The 27632-nt window shown below is 42.8% G+C and overlaps 1 protein-coding gene across 1 annotated transcript; it reads right to left on the bottom strand.

Annotated features, from left to right (window-relative positions):
• Positions 1–633: 633 nt before the first annotated feature.
• Positions 634–22835, bottom strand: LOC132213951 (Krueppel-like factor 16). The gene is made up of 3 exons (XM_059660813.1): positions 22770–22835; positions 19923–20036; positions 634–3249 (listed from the first exon to the last, which is right to left on the bottom strand). Exons 1-3 carry the CDS (start codon positions 22833–22835, stop codon positions 2557–2559), a joined length of 873 nt encoding a protein of 290 aa, XP_059516796.1. The 3' UTR covers positions 634–2556.
• Positions 22836–27632: the final 4797 nt, after the last annotated feature.

Here is a 27632-nt window from a genome sequence, read left to right as displayed (position 1 = left end):
GAAGAAGAAGAAGAAGGAGGAGGAGGAGGAGGAGGAGGAGGAGGAGGAGGAGGAGGAGGAGGAGGAGGAGGAAGAGGAGGAGGGGGAGGAAGAAGTGGAGGAGGGGGAGGAGGAGGAGGAGGAGGAGGAGGGGGAGGAGGAGGGGGAGGAGGGGGAGGAGGAGGAGGAGGAGGAGGGGGAGGAGGAGGGGGAGGAGGGGGAGGAGGAGGAGGAGAAGAAAGTATCAGATATCTGGAAATTAGAGAGGGAGATCTAAAGAAAAATTTTAAAGTTAATCCCAGCTTCTAAACATTTCAGAGGCCATAAAGGGTGCTGAGGCTTACTCTGCAGTTTAAATTTTTAGAAATTGGAAGAATACAAGTGAAAAGCAGAAGAAAAATTTCCAGAAGCCACTTTTCAAGCAAACAGATTATTTTCTACATTTGCTTCCCCCTTTATAATTTAGGAAAGGTTTCAGAGGGGTATTCCAGAAATCCTGTAATTCCTGAGCCCTAGGAATGGGCTGATCATCTGCCCAGGCGCTAGCCTAATCGTGGAAGGAGAGCTGGCTTCAGGTGACCCAGACTCCCGCTGGAATATGTTGACTGTTTGATTTCAAACCTTTTCTCCTTTTTTTTTGGGGGGGGGGGGGTTAAAAAAGGGCTTATTTAATTAAATACAAGGATAAGGGCAGGCAGGGCAAGGGAGAGGGGTGCCACCAGAGAAAGCACGAGTCCCTAGGGATGCGACCCCCTACCCCCCATCCCCCCGTGAAAGGCCACAGCTACCTCTGGCCCATTGGAGGAGGGGGGCCTGGGTCTCTTCAGGCCCCTGAACAGGGCCAGACATTAGAGCTCTCAGCTTCCTGGGCCCCGAAGCCCACTGTGGACAGGCATGGCCAGGCCTGGGACATCTAGGGGACATCCACACAGACACAAAGGTGAATGGGACACACACCCCTCTGCCCTCAAGGACAAGGGCATTCCCCTCTGGGAGAGAAGGACTGAGGGCAGATGGGCCAACTCTGCAAGGATCTGCCCCTGGGCTGAACCTGCAGGCAGACCCTCCCCAGCCCAGCTCCAACAGGACCTGAGGCACCCAGCCCTGGATCCTGCCAGGCTGAGGGTCCAGGTCCACAACAGTGCCATCCAACCCCCCAGCTCCCAGTCAGGCCACGAGGAAGGCTCTGGAACAAATGCAGATGCCACAAACCTCCTGCAGCCAATGGGGAGTGGGAGGGGGGGCAGACAAGCCCTTTTAGGGTCTGGGGGCAGGGAGCCTGGGTCCCTTCCCACGCCAGAGCAGGGGGGCTGGATCCTCAGTCCCTTGGTCCAAAAGGAAATCTCACCGGCTCTGCCAGAGGACATGGCATCCACCCCTCTCCACCCTAAGTTTAGGTCACAACGACACTCCCCTCACCTCCTTCTCCTGAGGACGATAGACCACCCACAGTGGCCCTGATCAAAAAAGAGATTGGTGCCTGAAAAAATATTCTACCCGGTCCAAACACACACACACACCCAGCTCTTCCCAGGGGGTTCTGGGCCAGTCCTCCTGCCTCCTATCCTTGTGGGCGGCAACTCAACCACTGGTCCAGGCCTGGCAGCCCGGGGGGACATGCAGCAAGGGGCAGGATGGAGCCAGGGCTCCCACCTCCACCTGCAGGGTGGGGAGGGGTGCATTTAGCCCAGTGGCTGTCTGGTCCCTAAAAGGGAGGGAATGATTGTCACGTGATGCTGTGGAAGGCCAACGTCGGGAGCAGGGAGTAGCTGCGGCACCAGCTTCTCACTTACACTAACACACCACACCCACCCAGGGGGGGCAGGCAGCACCCCAGCCAGCAGCGACAAGAAAATAAATAAGCCAGCATTCACTCCATCCCCATATCCACATCCCCCCAAAGTGAGGCAAATGCTCTTTGGAAGAACCCTGCTCCTCTCCCACCCTCCCCCATCTCAGAAGCAAAACCCGGACCCTATGGTTACCCTCCCCCTCCCCCTGCCCACCTGCCTCCCGTGGGCAGTGGGGCAGAACCTGTTAACACCTGAGATCGAATACCCGAGTGGGGGATGGCTGGGCCGCACCCCATTTCCCTGAACATCTCCAATGGCTTTCCACGGGGTGAGGAGCCCCAGGCGGGTGGGCCCTCGGTCACCCCTGGATCCTCTATGGCTCTTTGCTCACTTCTTCCCAATCTAGAGAGGGGCCTGGGGCTGATTCCAAGCACTGGGCAGGGGGTACCTTTCCTGACCCCCTCCACACACATATCCCCCGCCCCAAAGCAGGGAAGTGGCAAAGGGGAGAGAGGAGCACCTGCCAGCCACCCACCTGGGGTCCCAGTTTAGCAGATGGGAAGAATTATAGGTCGTGGCTATTTACAAACACGGGCCCCAGCCACCCACGGGGGGGCATATCCAAAAGGTCCAGCTGAGCCCAGTCTAGTCTCAGGCCCCCTCCTTGCTTTCTTGAGGGATCAGAGGCCTCAGGGCCCTCAGGGGAACGCTGGAAGGGTGCCTGGACAACAGGCATGTTGCTGGTGCTCTGGGTGGGGTGAGATCCGGGTGGGCTGGATGGGCCCTACAGGCCGGCAGGGGCTGGGCTGGGTGCTGGGCTGGGTGCAGGGCTGCCAGCCAGGCTGCAGGGCAGGGAGTCGCTGGGTGAGGTACTGCGGGCGCCTGGGCATCGGAGCAGTTCTGGGCGGAAGCCAGGGTGGCGGCGTGCGTGCTTGGTAAGGTGGTCGCTGCGGGTGAAGCGTTTGGAGCAGAGCGGGCAGGGGAAGCGCTTCTCCCCTGTGTGCGTCCGGTGGTGGCGGGCCAGCTCGTCGGAGCGCGCAAACTTCTTGTCACAGCCCGGCCAGTCGCAGGCAAAGGGGCGCTCACCTGTGTGCGTTCGCAGGTGCGATTTGAGGTGCGAGGACTTGTAGTACAATTTGGCGCAGCCCGGGAAGGGACAGCGGTGGCTCTTGGCGGCGGCGGGCGCGGCGCCGGGGGCGCGGCCGGAGGACGGGGATGAAGCGGCCGAGGAGGAGGAGGAGGAGGAGGAGGAGGAGGAGGAGGAGGAGGAGGAGGAGGAGGAGGAGGAGGCGAGGCGCCCCCCCGGGGCCGCCGTGGACCCGCCTCGCAGGTCGGCCAGGGTACTGGCAGCCAGCAGGTGGGGCGCGGCGGCAGCTCCAGGGCCCGAGCCGGGGGCAGCCCGGGAGGGTGGCCCCTTTTCTCCTTGTATATTGGTTTTCCTGACTATAAAAATCAATAATACCTGTCCTATGTCCGTCTACAGGGAATTTCACATGTCTCTTATACTTGGGTCTGGACATCAATTCCAATAGGAAATGCAACCTCACTGTCCTCTATAGTCTGTCTCTAATTCTGTCATTTTCAGAGACATACCCTAATATATAACACTAGAGGCCTGGTGCACAAAAATTTGTGCACTCGGGGGGAGGGGGGTCCCTCAGCCCAGCCTGTGCCTTCTCACAGTCTGGGACCCCTCGGGAGATAACGACCTGCTGGCTTAGGCCTGCTCCCAGGTGGCAGAGGGCAGGCCTAATCCCTAGGTGCAGCCCCTGGTCGGGCTCAGAGCAGGGCCGATTGGGGAGTTGGGGCGCCGCCGCCTGTCATGCACAGAGCAGGGAAGATTGGGAGGTTGTGATGCCACCCTCAGTCACGCTCAGGGTAGGGCAAATTGGGGGGTTGGGGCACCACCCCCTGTCACACTCAAGGCAGGGTCAATGGGGAGATTGCAGCGCCACCCCCTGTCACGCACAGAGCAGGGCCGATCAGGGGGTTGAGGAGCTCCCCCTGTCACTCACAGAGCAGGGCTGATAGGGGAGTTGGGGCACTGCCCCCTGTCACACACAGAGCCACAGGGCAATCAGGGGCTTGGGGAGCTCCCCCTATCAGGCACAGAGCAGGGCTGATCAGGGAGTTGTGGCACCTTCCCCTGTCACAAACAGAGCAGGGCAGATAGGGGGGTTGTGGCCCCGCCCCCTGTCACACACAGAGCTGCAGGGTGATCAGGGGGGTTGGGCGCTGCCCGCTGTCACGCTGATCTGGTGCTGGGAGGCATATTACCCTTTTACTATATAGGATAGAGGCATGGTGCATGGGTGGGGGCTGGCTGGTTTGCCCTGAACGGTGTCCTGGATCAGGGTGGGGGTCCCCACTGGGGTGCCTGGCCAACCTGGGTGAGGGGATGATGACTGTTTGCAGCTGGTCACACACCCTTCAGGGTGGGGGTCCCCACTGGGGTGCCTGGCCAGTCTGGGTGAGGGGCTGAGGACTGTTTTCAGGCTAGCGGGTGACTGAAGCTACCAACCGCTCCTTTTTTTCTTTTTTCTTTTTTTATTCTGGGCCAACTTTAGCTCTGAGGCTTGGCTCCAGCTCTTAGGCCTCCGCTGCTGAAAGCAGGTATCTGGTTTGTTTGTGTTCTATAATCGAAACACTGTTTCAACTCCAGCTCTGAGATCCCGGCTGGCTGAAAGCAGGTTTCTGGGGTTTTGTTTAGCTTCTATATTTGTAACAATGTTTCAAACTGTAAGCTCAGAGGCTGGCAGCGGCAGGCGTGGAACGTTGGTTTCCTCCATCACTGAAGCAAGCAAGCCTCATAGCCTCATATTCGCTTCAAGCTGCCTGGCTGCCGGCCGTCATCTTGGCTGGCAGTTAATTTGCATATCTCCCTGATTAGCCAATGGGAAGGGTAGCAGATGTACGGCTAATTACCCTGTTTCTCTTTTATTAGATAGAATATTGAGAAAATCTAAAAACTTAACCTAATGACAGGGATTGCTATTATTGGTAATTCTCTGTAAATGCCCTTCGATGGACACGTGTAATTCTAAATCTCCCTTGAGTGGTGGTGTCTGAACTATAAATGTCAAAATCCAATTTCCAAAAGGTGGAAAGGCTGAATTTCTTGGGGATTGGAAGCACCCTGACAATTCATATTAGCCCAAGAATACAGCATTGTACAAAGTCCCTGTCTGAATGTTGGCCTTTACTCTCTTTATCCACCTGCAAGCCTAATGCTTTTGAAAAAATCAAAGAAGAATATTATTTCGTTAGATATCCAACATTCTTAAGCTCAGCCAACTTCAATGTTATGGCTGTAACAAAAAACGCTTTTATTTCCTTGGGAATGCTTCTCATTTGTTAAAGGTGCCAATCTCTACAGGCACCCAGAAGTACTAGTAATGCTAAAAATGTCCATAGGTGGCATGATAAGGGAGTAGCAGGGAAAGGTGTCTTATCACCCTCATCAAGACTATCTCCCCCACTCCAGTCTGTAGGTGGCTTCAAATTTGAAGGATTAAGACATTTCCTCCTGCTAATATGCATGCATGTCACCTGGATGAGGAAGAGAGGATAGCAAGATGTCACTGTTAGCATGACCACAATTCTGATTGGCATGATGACTAGGCATCTCCTTGGAAAGCACTCTGCTCATTCTGAAGGCTTGTATGACAGGGTGGGGTATAGGAATGGACATATGTCAGAAGGATTACCCAAGGAGGGGAGGAGAGTGAGGAGGCACCCCTAGGGGCTCCACCCAGCAGTATAAGGAGTATGCAGTGAAGGAATGAAGAGATGCAGAGAGAAGGAAAGGGCAGCAATGGAAACATATTCAAAATATTGTGGGGGCTGCTAGGCTCAATAAGGTATATATTTTCAATAACATCTAATTTAACAAAGATATATATGATCACCTTAAGTAGAGTTTAACCGGGTACCCATAAAGATAGAGTAGAACTGGATTGTGGTATGTTGGGAGCCAGTGAAGGGAGAAGTTGGAGTGGTGGTCATATTACAAAAGGCCTGCACTAGTTTTCTGGGGCTTCTGTAATGAATTATCATAAATTGGGTGGCTTAAATCAACAGAAATGTAATTCCCTCACAGTTATGGGGGCTAGAAGTCTGAAATCAAAGTGCAGGCAAGGCCACAGTCCACTGAGGGCTGTAGGGAAATATCAGTTCCTTTCTTTTTTCTTAGCTTCTGGTGGTTGCCAACAATTTTCGACATTCCTTGACTTGTGGCAGCATGACACTAATCTCTGTCTCCATCTTCACGTGGCATTCTTCCCTCTGTGTGTCTCTGTCTCTGTTCACATTTCTTCTTATGAAGACATTGGTCATACTGGATTTGGGCCTACCTTAATTCAGGATAAACCCATCTTAACTTGATGACATCTGCCCAGACCCTATTTCCAAAGGTCACATTCACAGACTCTGGGTGAGTTTGGATTTGCCGGAGGCACTGTTCAACCTAATGTCCAGCCAGAATGGCCAGGTAAGAAGCTGGGGCTTAAAACAGTAGGCATGCACCTTACTGCCTTGAATGTGGCAGTTCACTCAGCTACCACAGTTCCATCCCAGGAAAGGGCAGCAGAAATGGACAACATGCTTACTAATCACAAGCCTGGGAATAAGCATATAGATATGCATCTGCCATCTATAAGTAACTTGAGTGTGGGAGGGAATGATGCAGGATACAAATTGCTTGTCTAAAATATGAGCAAGTGGCAGAAAAGAAAAAGATGTATGTGGGGCATGGGGGTCCTGGGGAATCTGGACACAGGCCATGTTTGCCTATGACCTCCCCCATACCAATGGCCAGTGCTTCTCTGCAGTTCTGGCGTGATGCCCAGCATCTGTCTTGGTTGCTTTCCTCCCAGTGTCTGGATTTCAGCTTATCCCTGCTAATTGCAGCATCTTGACTAATAATAGCTTAAGGCATCTCCCTCCACAGTCTCTTGTCCTAAAAAGAGGCACTTAGAGATCCCAAAGTCATACTGAGCCAATGGAAGTAGTATCTGATTGGCCAAGTAGGAATATGGGGAGGTATTTTAACCATGTTGCCTTCCAAATTTTCTTCACATGAGTCTACAGAATGGCTACTTGCTTTCACATCTATGGAAATGGTTTTGACACAGACATCACTCTTCCCTTAGTTTCTTCATTTAAAAGAGTGAATCACCTCTGCGTGATGGTGCAGAAGACTTCAGAGGTAAAAAAATATATATATGACATATTCCAGGTCGGAAAGAACTAGCCAGGAGCTGTATGTGAAACAGTTTATTCAATGTAGAGTCCTCAATACACAATAATTAAGGAATTGGTGGTTGTGCTGGTGTCATTATTCAATGCCTTGTGAGTTCTCACATCCATCTGGGTAAGTTCTCTTGGCACTAATCCCAACCTGGGGCCAGAGTGGGAAGGGAAGACAGATCAAGGCCCTAACAGCTGTCCACACAGAGATGGCAAAAATGAAAGATAAGAACAGGCTTAGGTCAGGTGGAGAACAGGGAAAAAGAAGGAATTTAAATGCAGAGGGAAGCAGGGCCGAATACAGAGTGAGAAAAGCAGGAGTCATGGAATGTGAACAAAGTAAACTCAAGAATCAGGGCCTGTGGGTGAGTCAGCAGATTTGCAGAAAGGCAAGGTGGAAGGGGAGGATGTGAACCAGCGGACCTCGAGGAAACTCACAGGACTCAGCACCCCAGGGTCTCTGGGTGAGTCCAGGGCCCTGACCTTCTCTCCTCAGCAGCCTTGAAAGTATAAATCTGACTCCCCAGAGAGGTACTAAGAAGGAGCAGCCCTGGATGAGGACTGAAAAGTTGTGGGACTCTGGATTGAGTTCTCTGGAGGGGGAATTAGGATTCTTCAATAAGCCTTCAATTAACCCAAATTAAAAGGAAACTAGAACCTATAGGTTAAGACATTGGAATTTGGTTCAATTCTGCTTTTTTCAATATCCAGGCAGCATTTTGTCACCAGTAATTCAAGACTCTCTTCTCTTTAGATATTATACCTTTCACTTAGAGCACTATTTCACCATTCTGCCATCTGCCCACTATGTTTACTTGGTGGGTGCTTACCCTGTTCATCTCAAATGGCTCAGTCACCCACACTCACTTCCAGTTATACATTTGAGACCCAAGTTACTCACCTAAGAGAGACTGGGAAGTCTTAACGATCATCGCCTTCTCTTGTGGGACCTCCCTTAAGATGCTCTTACGACATTTGTCTGGCATTGTCTGGAGACTGAATGTGACAGGAAGGTTAACTTGAGTTGCCTCCTTCCACTTCAGTGACACACATGGCCCTAACATAAACCTTGCCATCATTCAATTTCTCTACCTTAATTCCAAATTTGGAAATCTCTTTCTGTAAAATGCTCTGTCCTCTCACTTCTTATGAAATTGATCTTTGCCCACATTGTCACCTCTAGATCATGGTTCTGAACTTTTTTTGCAAATTAGAATCACCTGGGTTAGCGTAAAAAATTCTCAGAACAGATATTTTGGTTTAGTCAGTTTCTATTGGCTTTGGACATTGTTAAATTTTAAGATTCCCCAGAAGCTTCTCAATATCTATGACACCTCATGACTATTTCCTTCCCTCCTTCCCTGTCTAGATTAGATCTCATGGGTACCACTTTAACTAGTTAGAGTTCCTCACTCCCGTGACCATCTATCTTTTGGGCCTGGTCCTCTCCCCTGTCAGGGGTGCACATGATAAGAGTGCACTCCTCAGGACTCTGGTAAGCAATGCCAGAGGGCAGAAATACAGGGTTGTGTTGAAAAATGCTACCGTTAAAAGCAGGAGTAGCCAGTCCAAAATCAACCTATAGTCTGATTTTGGATTGGCTCTTCCAAATATGTAGACTTTTGGTGTAGTCTACACTGTTTTTCAGAAAATGCTGATTTTTCTGAATAATATAGCAGAAACTTAGGGCTGACTTGATGGAACATCAATGACTCTTCACTCTTCTCACATAGTACAAAGGCAGGTATGGATAGGCCTGCCAGGTTTATTTAAGTGGGTTGGGTGGTGGTGAATGATGCCTTCCTTGACCAACCGCACTCCCTAATAACCATCTCCTCTCTCTGCTCTAGCTTTGAATACAGTCTCCTTAGTGATTTGTGTAGAGAATCTCCTCCAGAGAACTCCTGAAACTTCCTATCATCCTGGTGTAATCCCAATAGATCCTCTTGCAAAGACCCAGTTTCTCACAGTGGGTCTCCACTAGGGAAGGGAGGGTGGCTTGTTTTTACTTGCTATGTTCTCTTTCCAATGCCCAGGAACCTTGGTCCCACTGCACAGGAGTTGAAAGGAGGCAGCAGGCCAGCATCTCCTCTGTATTTTTCAAAAATGTCAGTCTCTGCTATATTAGCCTACAGATAAATTTTTCAACCTTATCCATGTCCTCAGATATTATATTATTATGAGCCCCAAAGGGCTAAGGACTGCTTATCAAAACAATTCAGCAAAAACAAACAGTGAGTCACTGGGTTATTAAATGAGAACAAAATACATTGATTGATTGTGATTGAAATTGATTTGAAATGCACTAGTTATGTTGAGACACATGATCAAAATGGAATTGTCTGAACCTGGGTTGTTGTGTTTTACCTAAATGTATGTTACAAGATGAACCATCTTGGTCACAGCTCTCCTTTGGGATCTTCATCACCCTGCTGAAGTCAGTGCTTATCCTTGGGGGATGGGTTAGGGATTCTTGACAAATAGCAGTAGGGGACAGGTTACTACCATAGCCCCCTCCACCCACATTAATCATTATTGAAATAGCAAACAATGCATATAAGATATATATTACAAGAGTATAATAGAATGAAGGATAACGTTTATACACATACCAGAAACTGAGACTATCTGTCACCCTGAGAAGCAATAACATGGCACTTGAGGGGGGGTGGAGGCGGGTGAGAGAAGGGGAAAAGAAAAGCAAACACTTCTGGAAGTAAAAATGCAATTGGAGGAAAGGGAGAATAAGTGCTAGTAGGCAGCATGCCCTTCACCTACCCTCTATCTTGGAAATGCAAACCATGCTGAGTGAAAGACAGAGAGGAATAGCTCCTAGAACCTTCCGTTTCTCTCTCCTTGGGGACATTGGCACTGGAGAAACTCCCTGTATAAAAGTCGTCAACAGCCTCACAGAGCGAAAGATACCAAAGAAAGATCCATCTACTCCAAGGCTGTTTTGCTTGTAAACAGGGCTTGACCTTGCGTGCCTTTCTATACAAATGTGGTCAGGATCCACACCTTATTTCCAGCTTGAATATGTAAATAAACCAGCTTCAAGATAGCATAGGTTCTTTTTTCTTTTCAATTACAGTTTACATGAAATGTTATTTTGTATTAGTTTCAAGGAGCATTGTCAATAATATTGCAATAATTATGTATAGTGTCAGGATAGTATAGATTCTTGATTATAGAGAGGAACAAGCAGAGAGAAATGCAAGAATTTTTAAAGCTCAAGAATGAAAACTCACCAATATTCTGAGGAGATACAGGATATTACTCTCAAAAAATGAACTTATTGCTTTAAGTAAAAAATAAAAAATTAATTTTCAATAAGTTTCAAGAGAATATTGGTTCTGTGAAAAAGAGAAGAACAACAAGGTTAAAAGTAACTAATCAAAATGTTAAAAGGAACACAGCAGACAAAACAATTGAGATGAATGCCTGACTAGCCAGAATCATAGATCTTACTTATATGGGGAGCAAAAATTTAGAAATAAAACCCTATTAGAAAAGATAAGACATATTCAAGGTACACGATCTACATATAATATATCTTCCTATAACAGTGAACAGAGTCAATGAAGCAGAAACAATCGGAGAAATATAAAAATCATTCCTGATTTAAGCAAGACTATGGTCTCAAATGAGAATATTTACCATGTTTGAGGGAAGGCTAACTAGGTCCTAGTACAGTTTTTTAAATTAAATCAATGTGAAATGATTCCTAGAAGAAAAGTTAAGAAAACAATTTACTTAGAAAAAAAAGTGGAAAGAACAAAACTCAGGTTGCTGTAATTTTTCCTCACTAACAAACACTAAGCATTAGAATTCAATTGGGTAATATGCAGAAGGGTTGAAGACACAGTTTGTGAACCAAGAACTCTTTATACAGCCAATCTTTCATTTCTGTGGTCATAACACAGAGAGACATAATGAGTTGGTCAAAGGATAATTCTATTTTAACCAAGTACTTTCCCTAAATAACTACTCAAATGCCTGCCCTAGAATTCACAGAATCAAAATAAAGAATTGAAGACTGGGACTGCAAGATGTCAGCACGGTGGCAGACTAAGAAACCCTGGATTCTTCTTCTCCCCCAGGACACAGGGGTTCAACAACACACAGAACAGTTTGCTTCATGAGAAATTAAGAAACTACCTGAGAGTTGCCTGTTCCCAGTGAGTGCAAAACTAGCCACATCACAACTGGTAGAAATGTATGAGACTCCATCTCACCATAAGCCCTACCCATTGCCCAGTGCCAGGCAATCAAGAAGAAACACTCAGGTCACAGCTTCTCCCTGGCAAGGAAAGGACCAGACCATACGTCCAACATTCTGACTTTTCTGGAGACTGCCTCAGACATTGGCTCCTGTTCCACTGTCTTGTAATGTTGATGCCACTGACATGCTCTCCAGTGGTCTGCAAACTGCGGCTCGCGAGCCACATGCAGCTCTTTGGCCCCTTGAGTGTGGCTCTTCCACAAAATACCGACTTCTGCGCATGGGCCACAAAGTTTCAATTGCACTGTACATGCACGTCCGCACCTGGTATTTTGTGGAAGAGCCACACTCAAGGGGCCAAAGAGCCGCATGTGGCTCGCGAGCAGCAGTTTGCCGGCCACTGCTCTAGTCAAATACACTACAGCCCACCATGCCCTTACCTCCCAGCTCAGCACAAAGTGAGTGGGTGGAAAACAAACAAAAAAACTCCTCTAGCTTCTCTCCCTCAAGAGGAAATAAAAGAACAAAATGTGGAGAAATCAGAACCCTTGTATATTGTCAGTGGCAATGTAAAAAGGTACAGCCTTCACAGAAACAGTATGGAGGTTCCTGAATAAAATAAAAATAGAATCACCATATGATCCAGCAATCTCATCCCTAATGAAAACTAATAAAACTCCAGTGACTGGCTCTAAAGACAAAGACTTCAGAATCATTCTCTTAAGGAAATGCAGTGATTTACAAGAACACACATGTAGACAATTAAATAAAATTAGAAAAACAACATACATGAACAAAATGAAAAGTTTGACATAGAAATAGAAACCATTTTTTAAAAAATAAAGAAGTACTAGAATTGAAGAATATAAAGAATAAATTTAAAAATTCAATAGAGAACTCCAACAGGCATCTTGATTAATCAGAAGGAAAAACCAATGAACAAGAAAATAGGTCATTTAAAATCCTGCTGTCAGAGGACCAAAAAGAAAAGAGTGAAGCCCTAACATATTTGGCTCACTGGACAGAGCATCCTACTGAGGACTGAAGGGTCCCAGGTTCAATTCCAGTCAAGGGCATGTACATTGGTTATGGGCACATCCCCAGTGGAGGGTGTGCAGGAGTCTGCTGATCGATGTTTCTCTCTCATCGATGTTTCTAACTCTATACTTCTCCCTTCCTATCTGTAAAAAAAAAATCAATAAAATATTTTAAAAGAAAAGAGTGAAAAAAGCCTATGCCAACTATGGGATATCATGAAAACAAATAACATGCATTATTGCAGTCCCACAAGGAGAAAAAAGGAAGGAAGGAGCAAAAAGTTTACTTAAAGTAATAATGACTGAGTACTTTCCAAATCTGAGGAAAAATTTAGACATCTAAGTTCATGAAGCTCATAGGTCAACTAAAATTTCAACCCAAAATGATCTTCAAGAAGACACATTATAATAAAACTGTCTAAAACCAAAGACAGAATTTTAAAAGAAAGTAACGAACAAAGATGCTTTACATATAAGGGAAATCGCACAAGGTTTTCACTGGATTTCTCAGTAGAAATCTTGGAGGCCAGGAAAATGGGATGATATATCCAAAATGCTAAAAGAAACTACCAACTGAGACTATCTTATGGACCATAGTCAATAATATTGTAACAACTATGCATGGTGCCCGTTGGGTACTAGACTTATCAAGGGATTACTTTGTAAGTCTAACCACTATGTTGTACACCTGAAAACAATATAAACTAATATTGAATATCAACTGTAACTGACAAATTAAAAAATAATAATAAAAAAATACAAAAGAAGAAAACAATTTAAGAGAGAGAGAGAGAGAGAGAGAGAGAGAGAGAGAGAGAGAATATTTTACCTGGAAAATTTGTCTTTCTGAAATGAAGGAGAAATGAAGATTTTTCCCCAAAAAAGTTCAGGAAATTCATTATTAGAACTGCATTACAAGAAACGGGGGGAGGGGGGAGGGGGGTGGTAGAATTAACCAGGGAGATTATATGCATATATGCATAGCCAATAGACATAGACAATGGTGAAGGCTTGGGAGAGGTGGGTGTAGGGTGGTGTGGGTCAATGGGGAAAAACACACACACATATACACACACAAAAGGGGGAAATCTGTAATACTTTCAACAATAAAGATAAATTTTGAAGAAATGGTGGAAAGAGTTCTTTAAGCTGAAATGAAAGGATACTAATTAGTAAGTTGGAAACATGAAATATAAAACATACTGGTAGAGGTAAGTATATATATAGTCAAATTCTGAATACTCTAATGGTATAACATGGTGGTATGTTAACCACTTACTTCTAGCATGGAAGTTTAAAGGTCAAAAATATTTACCATAACTAAAGCTGCAATAATTTTTAATGGATGCACAATATGAAACAGAAAAATTGTAACACCAAAAACATAAAACATGGGGGAAGAGGTGTAAAAGTATTTTTTTTGTAAGTGACTGAAGTTGTTATGAGTGAACAGTAAACAGTTATATCTACTAGTATAAGGTGTTTTAAGTAAGTGAAACCTATAGTACATACACAAAAGTAAATTCACAGAAGGTAAAGGAAATGGAAATGGAGAAATGTTGGTCAACGAGTACAAACTATGAATAAGTTCTGGGAATCTTATGTACAGCATGGTGACTACATTTAACAATACTGTACCATGTATCTGAAAGTTATTAAAAAGTGGTAATTACATAATAGAAGAAGGTATTAACTAACCCTATTTTGATAATCATTTTGCAGTATCAACATACATCAAATAAGAAAAAAAGTGAGAAAATAGTCTGGGCATGAGCCCTGAGAGGTTACAACATCTAAAGGTGATTCCCATTAGAATGAGATTCCATTGTAAGAACCAAACTCACAGAGGTAATCCTCTAACTATTCCCCTCACTTTGAATATTTGCTTTGGCACTATCACTTGCCCTCACTGAATATGTACAGCAGACAAGATTCAAAGTGAGGGCAATTTTTCAAAATGGTGATTTTTGTTATTGTTAATTCTTACCTGAGAATATTATTTTTCCATTTTGTTTTAGAGAGAATGAAAGGGAGGAATAGAAGAGATGGGAGGGAGTGGGGGAGGGGGGAGAAAGAAGGAGAGAGAGAGAGATAGAGAGAGAGAGAGAGAGAGAGAGAGAGAGAGAGAGAGAGGTGAGAGACACAATCCTGAACCAGGGCCAGGAATGGAACCTGCAACTGAGATACATAGCCTTGACCAGGAATGAAATCCATGACCCTTTGGTGTGGGGGCTGACACTCTAACCACTTATCCACATTAGCCAGGGCCAAAATGGTGATTTATATTATTATGGTTCTTCGTAGTTTTCAAATGTTTTTTGATATATGTTGTCACATTTGATATTCACAACAAGCCTCAAAGTTCTCACACACATGAGTTCTACTTTATAGATGATGAAACTGTGGCCCAGAAATGTTAAGTGATATGCCTAATGCAACACAGCTCATAAATCCAGGGATAAAGCTTAAAATCAGACATCCTGATTCTAACTTCAGGTGAGGAGAGAGTGCTGCCCCAGGCTACCTGATTTACAGCAGGAAAAAAAATGTTTGAAAAGAGAAATAAAACAATGCCATTCCTTATACCTGTGGGTTTTCTGGCTTGGAAGGCTGAGCTCAGACTCATGAAAGGTGATTTTATGGATTCTAGAAAGATTCCTGTTTCAAGTGAAATGTTTTCTATTAACTCATTGTCATTTGTCATTCTTTACCAGGGGTCATCTGAGTCTGCAGATAGTCTTGCTTTATTCTGCTTTGCCAGATCTCTTCCAAGATTAGTACTCAATTCTGAGCATTACATTTTAATAGCAACATGGGTAAACTGGCAGGGACTTCCACATGAGGTTAGGAAACTTGGTCCTGGGGTGGGATCAGCTCTGGGAGCCTTTTGTGGGCTGTGTGACACAGTGAAATGAATGAGGAGAATGTCATTTATAGAGGAAGAGAGAAAATAGTTACCATAATTGTTATTTTTAATATCTGAAGAATATAATAGAAGGATGCTCTGTTTAACATAGTTAGATGCTGGCAAACATATATATATAGCTTTACTGTGTATCTCAAAGATCCAAATATATGTATGTCAAACATGGATGGGTGGATTGATAAATTAGTTAGAAAAAAGAAAGAAAAAACCTTTAGCCATGAGAGCTATACTGGGTGACTTTGGTTATTTTCTCTCCATCAGTGGAAGTGATGAAAGAGGTGATGAACAAAATGCCCATTTTTATTACCTACTCTAATCCAGGACAATAGAGGCTGGTTATCCCAGGCAGTTGGCCAGAGCAGTAAACTAAGATTAGGAGAAATAAGAATATCAAGAAGCAATGGCCGTCCTGTAAACAGAAATAAAATCATCAGCCCAAACATAAAATAGTAGCTAGAGAAAAGAGTAGGAGAAGAAACACATGAGGACAAAACATATGGATCTAGTAAAGAAAAGCATCCTAGAGAGTAGAAAACACAATCCTTTAAACATCCTATCTAATAAAAGAGAAACATGGTAATCAGCATATGACCGCTACCCTTCCCATTGGCTAATCAGGGAGATATGCAAATTAACTGTCAGCCAAGATGGCGGCCAGCAGCCAGGCAGCTGGAAGCGAACATGAGGCTTGCTTGCTTCAGTGACGGAGGACTCCGGTGTTCCCCGCCTGCCTTGCCGGCCGATGAGCTTGCAGTTTGAAACATTGTTACAAATATAGAAGCTAAACAAAACCCCAGAAACCCGCTTTCAGCCGGCCGGCCGGGATCTCAGAGCTGATACAGTGTCTCGATTATAGAACACAAACAAACCAGATACCTGCTTTCAGCAGCAGAGGCCTCAGAGCTGGAGCCAGAGCTAAAGCTGGCCCAGAATTAAAAAAAAGAAAGGAAAAAAGGAGCAGTTGGTAGCTTCAGTCACCCACCAGCCTGAAAACAGTCCTCAGCCCCTCACCCAGACTGGCCAGGCACCCCAGTGGGGACCCCCACCCTGAAGGGTGTGTGACCAGCTGCAAACAGCCATCATCCCCTCATCCAGGCTGGCCAGGCACCCCAGTGGGGACCCCCACCCTGATCCAGGACACCCTTCAGGGCAAACCAGCCGGCCCCCACCCATGCACCAGGCCTCTGTCCTATATAGTAAAAGGGTAATATGCCTCCCAGCACCAGGATCAGTGGAGCCGCGAGGCCTCCTGGCACAGGGATCAGCATGGCAGGGGGCAGCGTCCAAACCCCCTGATCACCCTGCGGCTCTGTGTGTGACAGGGGGCGGGGCCACAACCTCCCTATTGGCACTGCTCTGTTCGTGACAGGGGGGAGCTCCCCAACCCCCTGATCAGCCCTGCTCTGTGTGTGACAGGGGGTGGGGCCACAACCTCCCTATCCTCCCTGCTCTGTTTGTGACAGGGGAAGGCGCCCCAACCCCCTGATCAGCCCTGCTCTGTGCCTGATAGGGTGGAGCTCCCCAACCCTCTGATCACCTTGCGGCTCTGTGTGTGACAGGCTGCGGCGCCCTAACCCCCTGATCGGCCCTGCTCTTGCATGACAGGGGGCGGCGCCCCAACTCCCCAGTCAGCCCTGCTCTGAGCCCGACCAGGGGCTGCACCTAGGGATTGGGCCTGCCGTCTGCCACCCGGGAGCAGGCCTAAGCCAGCAGGTCGTTATCTCCTGAGGGGTCCCAGACTGCGAGAGGGCACAGGCCGGACTGAGGGACCCCTCCTCCCCCCCCCCTCCCCGCCGAGTGCACAAATTTTTGTGCACCGGGCCTCTAGTTCAAATAATATATATTAAGTGATTGGTATTATAAAAGTAGCTACCATATACAGTAAGTACTATACTGAGTGCTCTATATGTAATCTCATTGAGTCTTCATAACCACCTTAGAAAAGTACTATTACAAATTCCATTTTACAGATTAGGAAACAGGCTGATACTCATTCTACAACTTCTGAGTGATTGAGACTGGAGTCAAACTCAGATATGCTTGACCTTAAAGATGAGTGTTTATGCAAATGGGAATATCACAGTGAACAGGATTCAGTCCTTAGAGTGCCAACAGCCTAGAAATAATAGAAAAATAAGTGAGCAATTAAAAGCAGTGTGACCAGAATAATTAATTCATAGATAAGGAACATTTTTCAGAGCTGTGAGATTTCCTAACTGCCATTTCATATGGGGCCCGTCTCTGAACTTTAAGAGTCTGAAGATGATGCAAACAGACAGAGAAACATGAGGTTTATTGAATAAGATGTCAGTTATGGGGCTATACAAGCCTGGATTCAAATTCTGACTTTTCCACTCAGTGATTACAGGACAATTCTCCATGCATCTCAGGTTTCTGCACATCTTGAGAGTAACTACTTTTTTATAGACTCTCTTTTCCCGGATGTTTGTATAGCAAATAGCTTTCAAAGACATAGTGTCTCCCTTGGAAATAAGGGTCTTGATGCTTACTGTTCAGTATAATAGAGATAATGTCTCTCTTTAGAGTAAAAAGTCGACAGGTTTACTGCAAATTCTAAAAGACTTGTGTTTTCTAAGTTAAGGTTTCTTTTCTTAACATAACCCAATGATTGTTCAGTGATCACCTGGCCCTATTTGTAGAGCCCAGTGAGAATGAGGGCTTGAAAACTGACACAGATATTGATATTTTGCCCATTGAAATTGCTGTAAATAATAAACTTCATGAGTCCTATGTCATCCACCCATGTGGTAAGTCAACTTGTTAGCCTGTAGCTAGAGTACAATCTCAGACCCTTCATCATAGTTGTTACTAGCCAGGGGACTTGAGGAAATTTATTTAGCCTCTCTAAGTTTCAGTCCTTTTATCCATAAAATGGGAGATATCACATGTCCCAATATCATAAAGATTAAATGAAATAACCTATATATAGCTCATTACCCAATATATGGCATATTACATCAACATTCGTTAATCCTTTCATGGGACTACTAAACTGGGATGGAAAATGCTAATAAAACTAAGACAAACTTAGACTTTTGCTGATACTAACTAGACACATGATTTATTCGATATCAGAGATTTAAATAGATTTTAAGTAAAGGTCTAGCTCCAATTGACCACTGTTGTTGCCTGGGTCACTGTGATGAAAAAGATTCTAGAGCTAGTCTGGCCTGTATTACTCAGCATTTAAGCATCGACCTATGAACAGGAGGTCTCAGTTTGATTCTCGATCAGGGCTGTGAGTTCGATCCCCAGTGTAGGGTGTGCAAGAGGTAGCTGATCAGTGATTCTGTCTCATCACTGATGTTTCTGTCTCTCTCTCCCTCTCCCTTCCTCTCTGAAATCAATAAAAATCTATTTTAAAAAAAAGATTCTAAAGCTACATCTGGGCTGAGTAGAAAAGACTACCTGATAGACTGGTACTTTCTGCTATGGGTTTTAATTAGGAGAGAGTTAGTACACATTCTGCATCTGCCTCCTGGGACAAGATGTTATTATATCTCTTCTACTTTTGTATTCGATTCTGGACCATAACCTTTGTGAAAGAAGGCATGGAATGCAAATAACGCTCAAAGAAAAAATACAATACTTTAGACCCCTCATTTAGTAATGTAGGGGTACATTTGCAATGAATTACCTTGACGATTTTCTCAGGATGGTGCAGTATTTACAATTAAACAAACTGTGGATACTTTATTAAGATTGGTTTATAATTGTGCTGGTGCTAAAAGCACAAATGCATCCCTAGTCACAGTGCATCTCATGTTGGGTATTCCTGGGACAAAAATTAACTTGGAAATCTACATTCACTGTACCCTGGAAGCTGAGCAATAGCATATCTAGAAAGAGCATATAGATTTTCCTGTCCCAGATATAACTTCCCCAATAAGGGCAGAATTGATAGAGCTATTGATCAGGCTGTCTTTTTCCTGGTTATGGTGACAGGCACATAACTCTGTGCCCAAGGATAGTTCTGTTATAACCAGACCAAATGTCTACACTGTGCCAAGCCAGACAATGGTCCATAAGTATTCTCCAAGATGCTGGCCCTATGCCTCTACCTTTATTTTAAGCATACTTACAGTGTCTTCCTCTGTGGATGTAAATACCCCTTTGGAGGGAAATTTGGCAATATGCATCCTAACAGACCCATTTAGACCTGACAATTCTAGGAATTTATCCTGGGAAAATAATTGCAGATATGCACATAGATTTGTATGCGAGGTTATTCATTATAATATGCTCAACTTTCTTTAAAAACTGAAATTTCTTGCAAATGAAAATATAAAAAATTATGATAACCCATAATGACATACTAGTCATTAAATTTATTCAAATTTCACAATTATGATTACATAAACCTAAATTTTAATGATAGAAAGTTCTTCTAATGCAATATAAATGAAGAAAAATTGTCTTTATGTAATCATAATTGTAAAAAAGAAATGAAGCTTTAAATATAAAAATATAAAATATCCTTAAATATGTAGGAAGAGATAGTTAAGTTCTTTGTCACTCCAGATGTGGAAAATGTCCAGTCCATAGACTACCTCCATGGGCTGGACTCTGCTTTAGAAGAACTAAGTACAGAACTAAGTAGTACCCTCAGGAATTAAAGTGGACCATCTGAAGTGTGCCCTGTATCCTTACTTCTTCTAGAAATAGAATAAATACTGATTCCCTGTCCCAGATACAACCTTGCCACTATGGGCAGTCTTGGTAGGGCTATTGATCAAGGTGTCTTCTTCCTGGTCACAGTGGCAGACACATGACCTGTCTAGGTCAACTGGATACTCTCTCAGGGATTTGGACTGTGGGAACAAGAATGGAAAGTATTAATTGACCTAACCCCTATAACCAACCACCAACCACTATTTTTTGCTACAAAAGCCCATTTGCTACTCTGTCCTCATCCTGTACCCAATTCCTTGGCTGTTCCTTTAATTCTTCACCTACCATTTAAGTGTGTTTCTGTTAATATTAGCCAGATTTTGCTTCTGTGTCTTATAACCAAAAAGTCATAAATTAATACAGTAAAAAAAAAATGATGTGCTATTTATGTGGTTGGAATTTTAGATCCAGGACCTGTGAGGAACCGGAGCACTCCCCAGTCTGTGGTCTCCCTTGCTTCTGGGTCTGAGTCCTGCCTTCATTTATTTTTTTTTAAATATATTTTTATTGATTTCAGAGAGGAAGGGAGAGGGAGATAGAAACATCAATAATGAGAGAGAATCATTGATCAGCTGCCTCCTGCACACCCAACACTGGGGATTGAGCCTGCAACCCAGGCATGTGCCCTTTACCGGAATTGAACCCAGGACTCTTCAGTCCACAGGCCAACACTCTACCCACTGAGCCAAACCGGCTAGGGTCTGTCTTCATTTCTTGTTGCAAGTTCACAATCCTGGGATGCTGCTTAGAAACTCTGTTCCCTTCCACTCTTTTCAGCAAGCACATTGCCCAGAGGGGAAGTCCTTGCCTAGTGAATTGCCAAAGAACCCAATCTGCACAGCTCTTTCTGTAGTAGCCTCCAAGATGTTCACGCTGAGTACCTGCAGTGGGGGGCATAATCATACAAAAGCAAGGGGATGATGTTTCTGGAATTCATTTTTTAGTTCAGTGCAAGAATCATTGATGCTCATGTAGAATAGATTTATTTTCCTGATGGCAATTTCTTAGTTGACATTTTCTATTCACAGGTTTAAATTCAATGCTCTGACAATATCTAAATAACTGTGAAAAGCCTCAGCTTGACTTTTATGATTTTATTGGAAAAGTTTGGTACAATAGGTCTTAAATTATAGCAGAACACACTGAAGCAATAATGAGACACAATAGGATCCTATCAAATGAGTTAACTCTAAATACTCCTCAAATGCCTCAACCAGGAATGTTTTTCTTATTAGTCTTTCCATCCATTTCCACTTTAAAGCTCAGTTCAAAATTCAACCCTTCTAGATCTGACCAAACATAATGTAAAAAGAAAAAAAAGGGGGGGGGATCCATTTTTTAAGTAATAGAACCAGGCTAGATATTTCTCAATCTCTTTTAAACTGTAACTTTTATCAAGTTGTGTAAGCTTTCTGAGAATCTTTCTCAGATATCTACTTACCTATTTATCTACCTATCATCTATCTACCTATCTTTCTATCTGTATAGTTTTATATACGTAACTATTTACATGTATGTATAGATATAAATATAGCTATATTGTTATGTACATTTTCTGTTAGGATTAAGTAAGGTAATGTGTGTAATATGTGCAAAGTACCTAGAATAGGGAAGGGAAGCTAGTATTCTTTCCAAAGTGACAACTACAAGTCTGATGGGGTTATCATTACGAAGAGGATACTTGTCACAGCTCATTTAAGCCAGGAGCCAGACATGGAACCGTGGTCACTGGAAGGACTTGTGTGCATAGAGCAGGGAAATAGGTAAGGAGAAAGGTATAGTTGGCTAAGTTACAGCCAAGATACATTCCTAAAATGTCACAGGCAGCACAGTATAAACCCCACTGGTAGAACCAATGAGCAAAAATGGTAAACTGTTCACTTTGGATTCCTATATAGGTAAGTACCCTATTTATTAATGAGCACTTTATTTTTTAAAACACGGTGCTTAGTGTTTTACTTGCGTCATTTCCTATATTCTTCACAGTTACCCTATATAGTAGATATTGATCCATTTTTCAGATAAGGAAACTGAGGCTTAGGATGATTGAATAACCTGATCAAAATCTCAGAATTTGGAAGTGGCTGCGATGTTGTGGGAAAACTGTTTCCTGCCTGGCCGGCATAGCTCAGTGGTTGAACATCGACCCATGAACCAGGAAGTCACAGTTCGATTCCTGGTCAGGGCACATACCCAGTTTGTGGGCTTGATTCCCTGTGTGAGGCGTGCAGGAGGAAGCTGATCAATAATTCTCTCATCATTGATGTTTCTATCTCTCCCTTCCTCTTCCTTCCTCTCTGAAATCAATAAAAATATATCTAAAACACACACACACACACACACACACACACACACACACACACACACACACACACCAGTTTCCTGATTTCATCATCTAGCTCTATAATACACAGAGAGTAAAATCTGATGGTAGAATCCATCACAGACCTTCCTGAAATCTAATCTTTCAGAAAAGGAAAGTTATCCACTAGAGCCAGAGAGATTTGGGGGTGGGGGGCTACCAAGATGTGAAGACAAATAACACAGGGACCTTGATGCAATTCTCTCACCAGTTCTCTCACCATTTCAAATATGGTCGGAGCTAAAACCTATGGCTAAATGTCCATGGTTCCACCTACAGGTAACTAAGGCATAATTGTTAATTTCCTGGGTCACTGAGGCTCCCAAAATACATTTATTTAAATGATTGAGATAATAATTGAGGCAAAAATTCTTTAGCATGAATAACTCTGATAATTATTTTCATTTGCCTCTATCGGTCTGTCCTCTCCACACACAGCAGTCTCCAACAGGAGAACTTCCATACTTTCTCATGTCTCATTAGCTTCTCACCCCCCTCGCACTCTACTTACCTTGCTCATGGTTGTATCCGAAGCAGTTATTGCCATGACCCTGCCAGTACTCATGATAAATGGCATATTAGCTTCTTTGTAAGCCAACAACAACAAAAAAACTACAATTGGCAGAGTCAAATTACTTGTCAAAGATCGCTGAATATCAGTGAGTATTAAGATAAAAGCCATGATATGCAGAATGGAAATTCCTCTTAGCAGTATTAACTGGCTCACCTTGTCCACAGTTTGATATGTCATGCATATTGATGGTGTAGCTTTCTCTGCACATTCTGATTGCACAGTGTGTGGAATGCAGACAGGGTGAAATGTAAGTAATGCAAAGGGCACTGCATCATCAATGGGAAATGAGATTGGGAAGACTATTTCAAGGGTTTATTTAATCATGTGTGTAGTCATTATTCTCTCAACAAGTATTTATTAGGTATCACTTACATTAACAGTATTGAGCAGTTTTTCTTGAAGCTTTGTAGCTCATAAGGTTAAGACATCGGTGATATTTGTTAAATGAACTTTTCTTGGTTTCAACTTAGAATTTTTATTCAAAGTCTCTGGGGTTAGGGCCAATGGATTGCTTCCAAGTGATTCTGATTCACTGTAAACTGAAAACTGTTGTGTTATGTGTAAGAAACATGAAATATTCTGATTGTGAAGAAAAATGGAAACTGGCTAAAGACACAAGCTATATACAACTTGGAATGATTAAAATTCTATAGATTTGAGTATCGCAGTCCATAATGGCTCTTGGAAGTAAGAGGAAGGAGATCAGCAAAAAGTTTGAATGAATCAGGAGAGCACCACATCTAAAGAAACTATGACAAAAAAGCATATGTTGGAAGGCATCAGAGTTTTGATGAGCAGAGGAACCAAAACATTAGAAAGAAGGGAAGCCTGTTGAAGAGTGCCCAACAGTCTTCATGTTGCTTTTACCATCAGGATATTGACTTAATCTTTTTAAAAATTGAGGAAAGATTCCTATAACAAAATTAATTAACCATTTCAAGTATACAATTCAGTGGACTTTAGTACATTCATAATGTTATGAAACTGACACCTCTATTAAATTGTAAACCATTTCCATCACTGCCAAACAGACCATACACAAATTAACAGTCAGTCCTCATCCACAGCCCCCAGTCCTTAGTAACCAATAACCTGCTTTCTGTCTATCTGAAGTTACCTATTATGGGTATTTCAAAGTAATGGAATCATAAAACATGTGTCCTTTTGTGACTGGCTTCTTTTACTTAAAGATAATGTTTTTAAGCATATCCATTTTATAACATGTATCAGTCGTTCATTCCTTTTTATGACTGAGTAGCATTTTATTGTATGGATATAGCACATTTGTTTATCCATTCATCAGTTGATGTATATTTGGGTTGTTTCCATCTTTTGACTACAGTGCTGCTATGAACATTTGTGTATAAGTATTTGTTTGAGTGATCATCTTCAATTCTTTGGGGTATAAACCTAGAAGAATTGCTGGGCCACATCGTGATTCTATATTTTAAAAAAAACTATCAAACTATTTTTCAAAGCAACTAGACCATTTTACATTCTCTACATGCTTGCTAACAATTATTTTTCTTTTTAATTAATATCCATTCTAGTGGGTGTGAAGTGGTATTTTCTTGTGGTCTTGATATGCATTTCTCTAATGACTAATGATGTTGAGCATCTCTTCATGTACTTATTGGCCATTTATATATCTTCTTAGGAGAAATAGCTATTCAAATTATCTGTCCATTTTTAAACTGGGTCATTTACATTTTTCTTGTTAAGATATAATAATTCTTTGTATAGTCTGGATATTACACCCTTATCTGATATATAAATTGTAAATATTTTCTCCTGTTCTGTAGTTGCATTTTTGCTTTCTTAATAGTACCCATTGATGTATAAAAGTTTTTAATTTTGATGTACATTTTTTTCTTAAGTTGGCTGCTTTTTGGCATGTTCTATTTATCATTCTTAACATGAGGCAAGAGGCTAGTATGCAAAGAAAAAGGAGCTAAAAATTAAAGCTGAGTGATTTGCATTCTTACTTCTCCAGAAAGAAAAGAACTAGAAGCAGAGCCCAAAGAAGGAGACTGTTAATTTGGGGCAAACCAGAGTTTAATCAAGCTAGACAGAAAATATAACCCAGCTCAGTCCTTTATTGGTTAACGTGAAAAGCCCCTATTCTAGCTGCTTGAAAGAGGAAAAATCCATTCTACAAGAAGATAGCACCATTCGGAATACTACTTCTTATGCAGGACCAGCAGACAGTCAAAATTATCATAGCCCTAGCTGGTTTAGCTGAGTGGATAGAGCATTGTTCTACAGACTGAAGGGTCCCAGGTTTGATTCAGGTCAAGGGCACATACCCAGGATGCGGGAGGGGAGTACAGAAAGCAACCAATCAATGATTCTCTCTCATCATTGATGTTTGCATCACTCTCTCCCTCTCTCTTCCTCTCTGACATCAATAAAAATATAAAAAATAAAATAAAATGGCCTTTAAAAAATTATCATTAATGCCAAGAAACAGGATCCATTTTTAAAACCACAAATAAGACTGACATATCGGAGTTCTAAATAAAAGATATCAGAGATTTGAACAAAATTGTGAGTACATATTTAAGAAGTTGGATGACATGATAGAGAATTTTGCTAGAGAACTAGAATCTATTTCAATAATCAAATGAAGATTTCAGAATTGAAGAATATAATAACTGAAACTAAGAACTCAACAGATCCATTTAAAAGCAGGTTCAACACAGTTGAAAATACAATTAGTAACTAGAGGATAAGGCAGTAGAAAATTCTCAGACTGAATTAGAGGGGAAAATATAGAAAATTCAGAAAATAGCACAAAAGACATATAGGACAAAGTGAATAGAGTTAAATGAGATTAGAATCCCAGAAGAGAAGTAGAGAGATGGGAAGAAGCAATGTGTGAAGAGATAATGACCAAGGATTTTCCCCAAATTGAAAGACATAAAGCTATAGATTTACTAATCACTACAAACCTTAGGCAGGATAAAAATCAAGAAAATCATACCTGGGCATGTCATAGCAAAGCTGCTAAAAAAAAACAAATGAAAAAGAATCATCTTAAAATAAGCTATATATCAAAGAGATATTTACACTCCCATGTTCATTGCAGCATTATTCAGATTAGCCAAGATATGAGAACAACCTAAGTATCCATTAATGGATGAATGGAGATATATATATATATATATATATATATATATATATATATATATATCCATTTATATATAATATAAAAGACAAATTGCAAATTGACCGTACCTTCACTACACCTTAAGTCACACCCACTAGCCAATCAGAGCGACTATATGCAAATTAACCCAACCAAGATGGCAGCCGGCAGCCATGGAGCTGAAGCGAGCAGGAGGCTTGGTTTCTTCAGTGATGGAGGAAGCCAAGCTTCCCGGCCGGCTCTGAACTCCACTTAAAGCAACAAAGTTTCAATTATAGAAGATAAATAAACCCCAGATACTTGCTTTCATCCGGCTGTGGCCACAGAGCTGGAGCAAGCAGGAGATGGCTCTGAACTCCACTGAAGGCAACAAAGTTTCAATTATAGAAGATAAATAAATCCCAGAATAAAAAAGAAAAAAAAGAAAAAAAGGAGAGGCTGGGAGCTTACATCGCCAGGGGGGTGGCCAGCCTGAAAACGGCCCTCAGCTCCTCAACCAGACTGACCAGGCACCCCAGTAGGGGCCCCCCACCCTAAAGGGGGTGTGGCCAGCCTGAAAACAGCCCTCAGCCCCTCATCCAGGCTGGACAAACCTCCATGGGGTGAGGGTCCTCACTGGGGTGGGGGGTGCTTGACCAGCCTGCAAACAGCCATCAGCCCCTCACCCAGGCTGGCCAGGCACCCCAATATTGAGTATGATTCAGCCATAAGAAAGGAAGAAATTTGTAACAACATGGATGAAACTAAGGAAGTTATGCTAAGTGAAATAAGCTAGAAAAATACTGCATGGTATCACTTATATGTGATATCTATTTTTTTTTTTTAAGTCAAGGTCCTAGAAACAGAGCATAGAATGGTGGTTGCCAGGGGCTGGCAGGGAGGGGGTGAAGAAAATGGAAAGTTTGATAAAATAGTATAAAATTTTTTTATAAGATGATTAATATCTGAGGATCTAATAAACAACATCGCAAATGTAGTCGATAACACCGCATTGTATAATAAAAACCTGCTAAGAGAGTAGAACTTAAATATTCTCATATACTCACAAAAAGGTAAATATGTGAGATGAAGCATGTGATAATTAACTAGATGGGGGAATACTTATAATATGTACTTATATTAACATGATGTACACTTTAAACACTTGTGATATTATTTGAAAATATGCCCCAATAAAGCTGCAAAAAAGCATCCAGAAGGAAGAATAAACAATGTTTTCAAATGACCAACAATAAGACTGACAGCTAATTTCTGACTAATAGAAGCCAGAAAAAAATAAATAATATTATAAATTGGAATCCTATAATCCAGCAAAAATGCCCTTAAGAAAGGAAGGAGATATGAAATCTCTTGGAATTGCTGCACAGATATGATTTCTCCTTTGCAACAATTCTGAATCCTGGCCTTTCACGTGATGCTAGGTCAAGACTCTCCTTTCATGTCTTCTTCCATTGGGCTTATTATCTTAGAGTCCTAATACTCTGAAAGAGGGAAGGTAGGACTAAATTTGATGAGGACAAAACACACTTATCTTCTTAAGGGCCAACCTTTGAGATTCTTGATTCTATATTAAATATTCCAACCACGAGTACAATATTATTCCAAGTAGTTTTCTTTGTGTCTGGAAAAAAACAAGCACTTCGTTGAAATTT

Source organism: Myotis daubentonii, chromosome 12, assembly GCF_963259705.1.
Source record: "Myotis daubentonii chromosome 12, mMyoDau2.1, whole genome shotgun sequence".
NCBI lineage: Eukaryota > Metazoa > Chordata > Mammalia > Chiroptera > Vespertilionidae > Myotis > Myotis daubentonii.
This window is presented reverse-complemented; position numbering and strand designations above follow the sequence as displayed.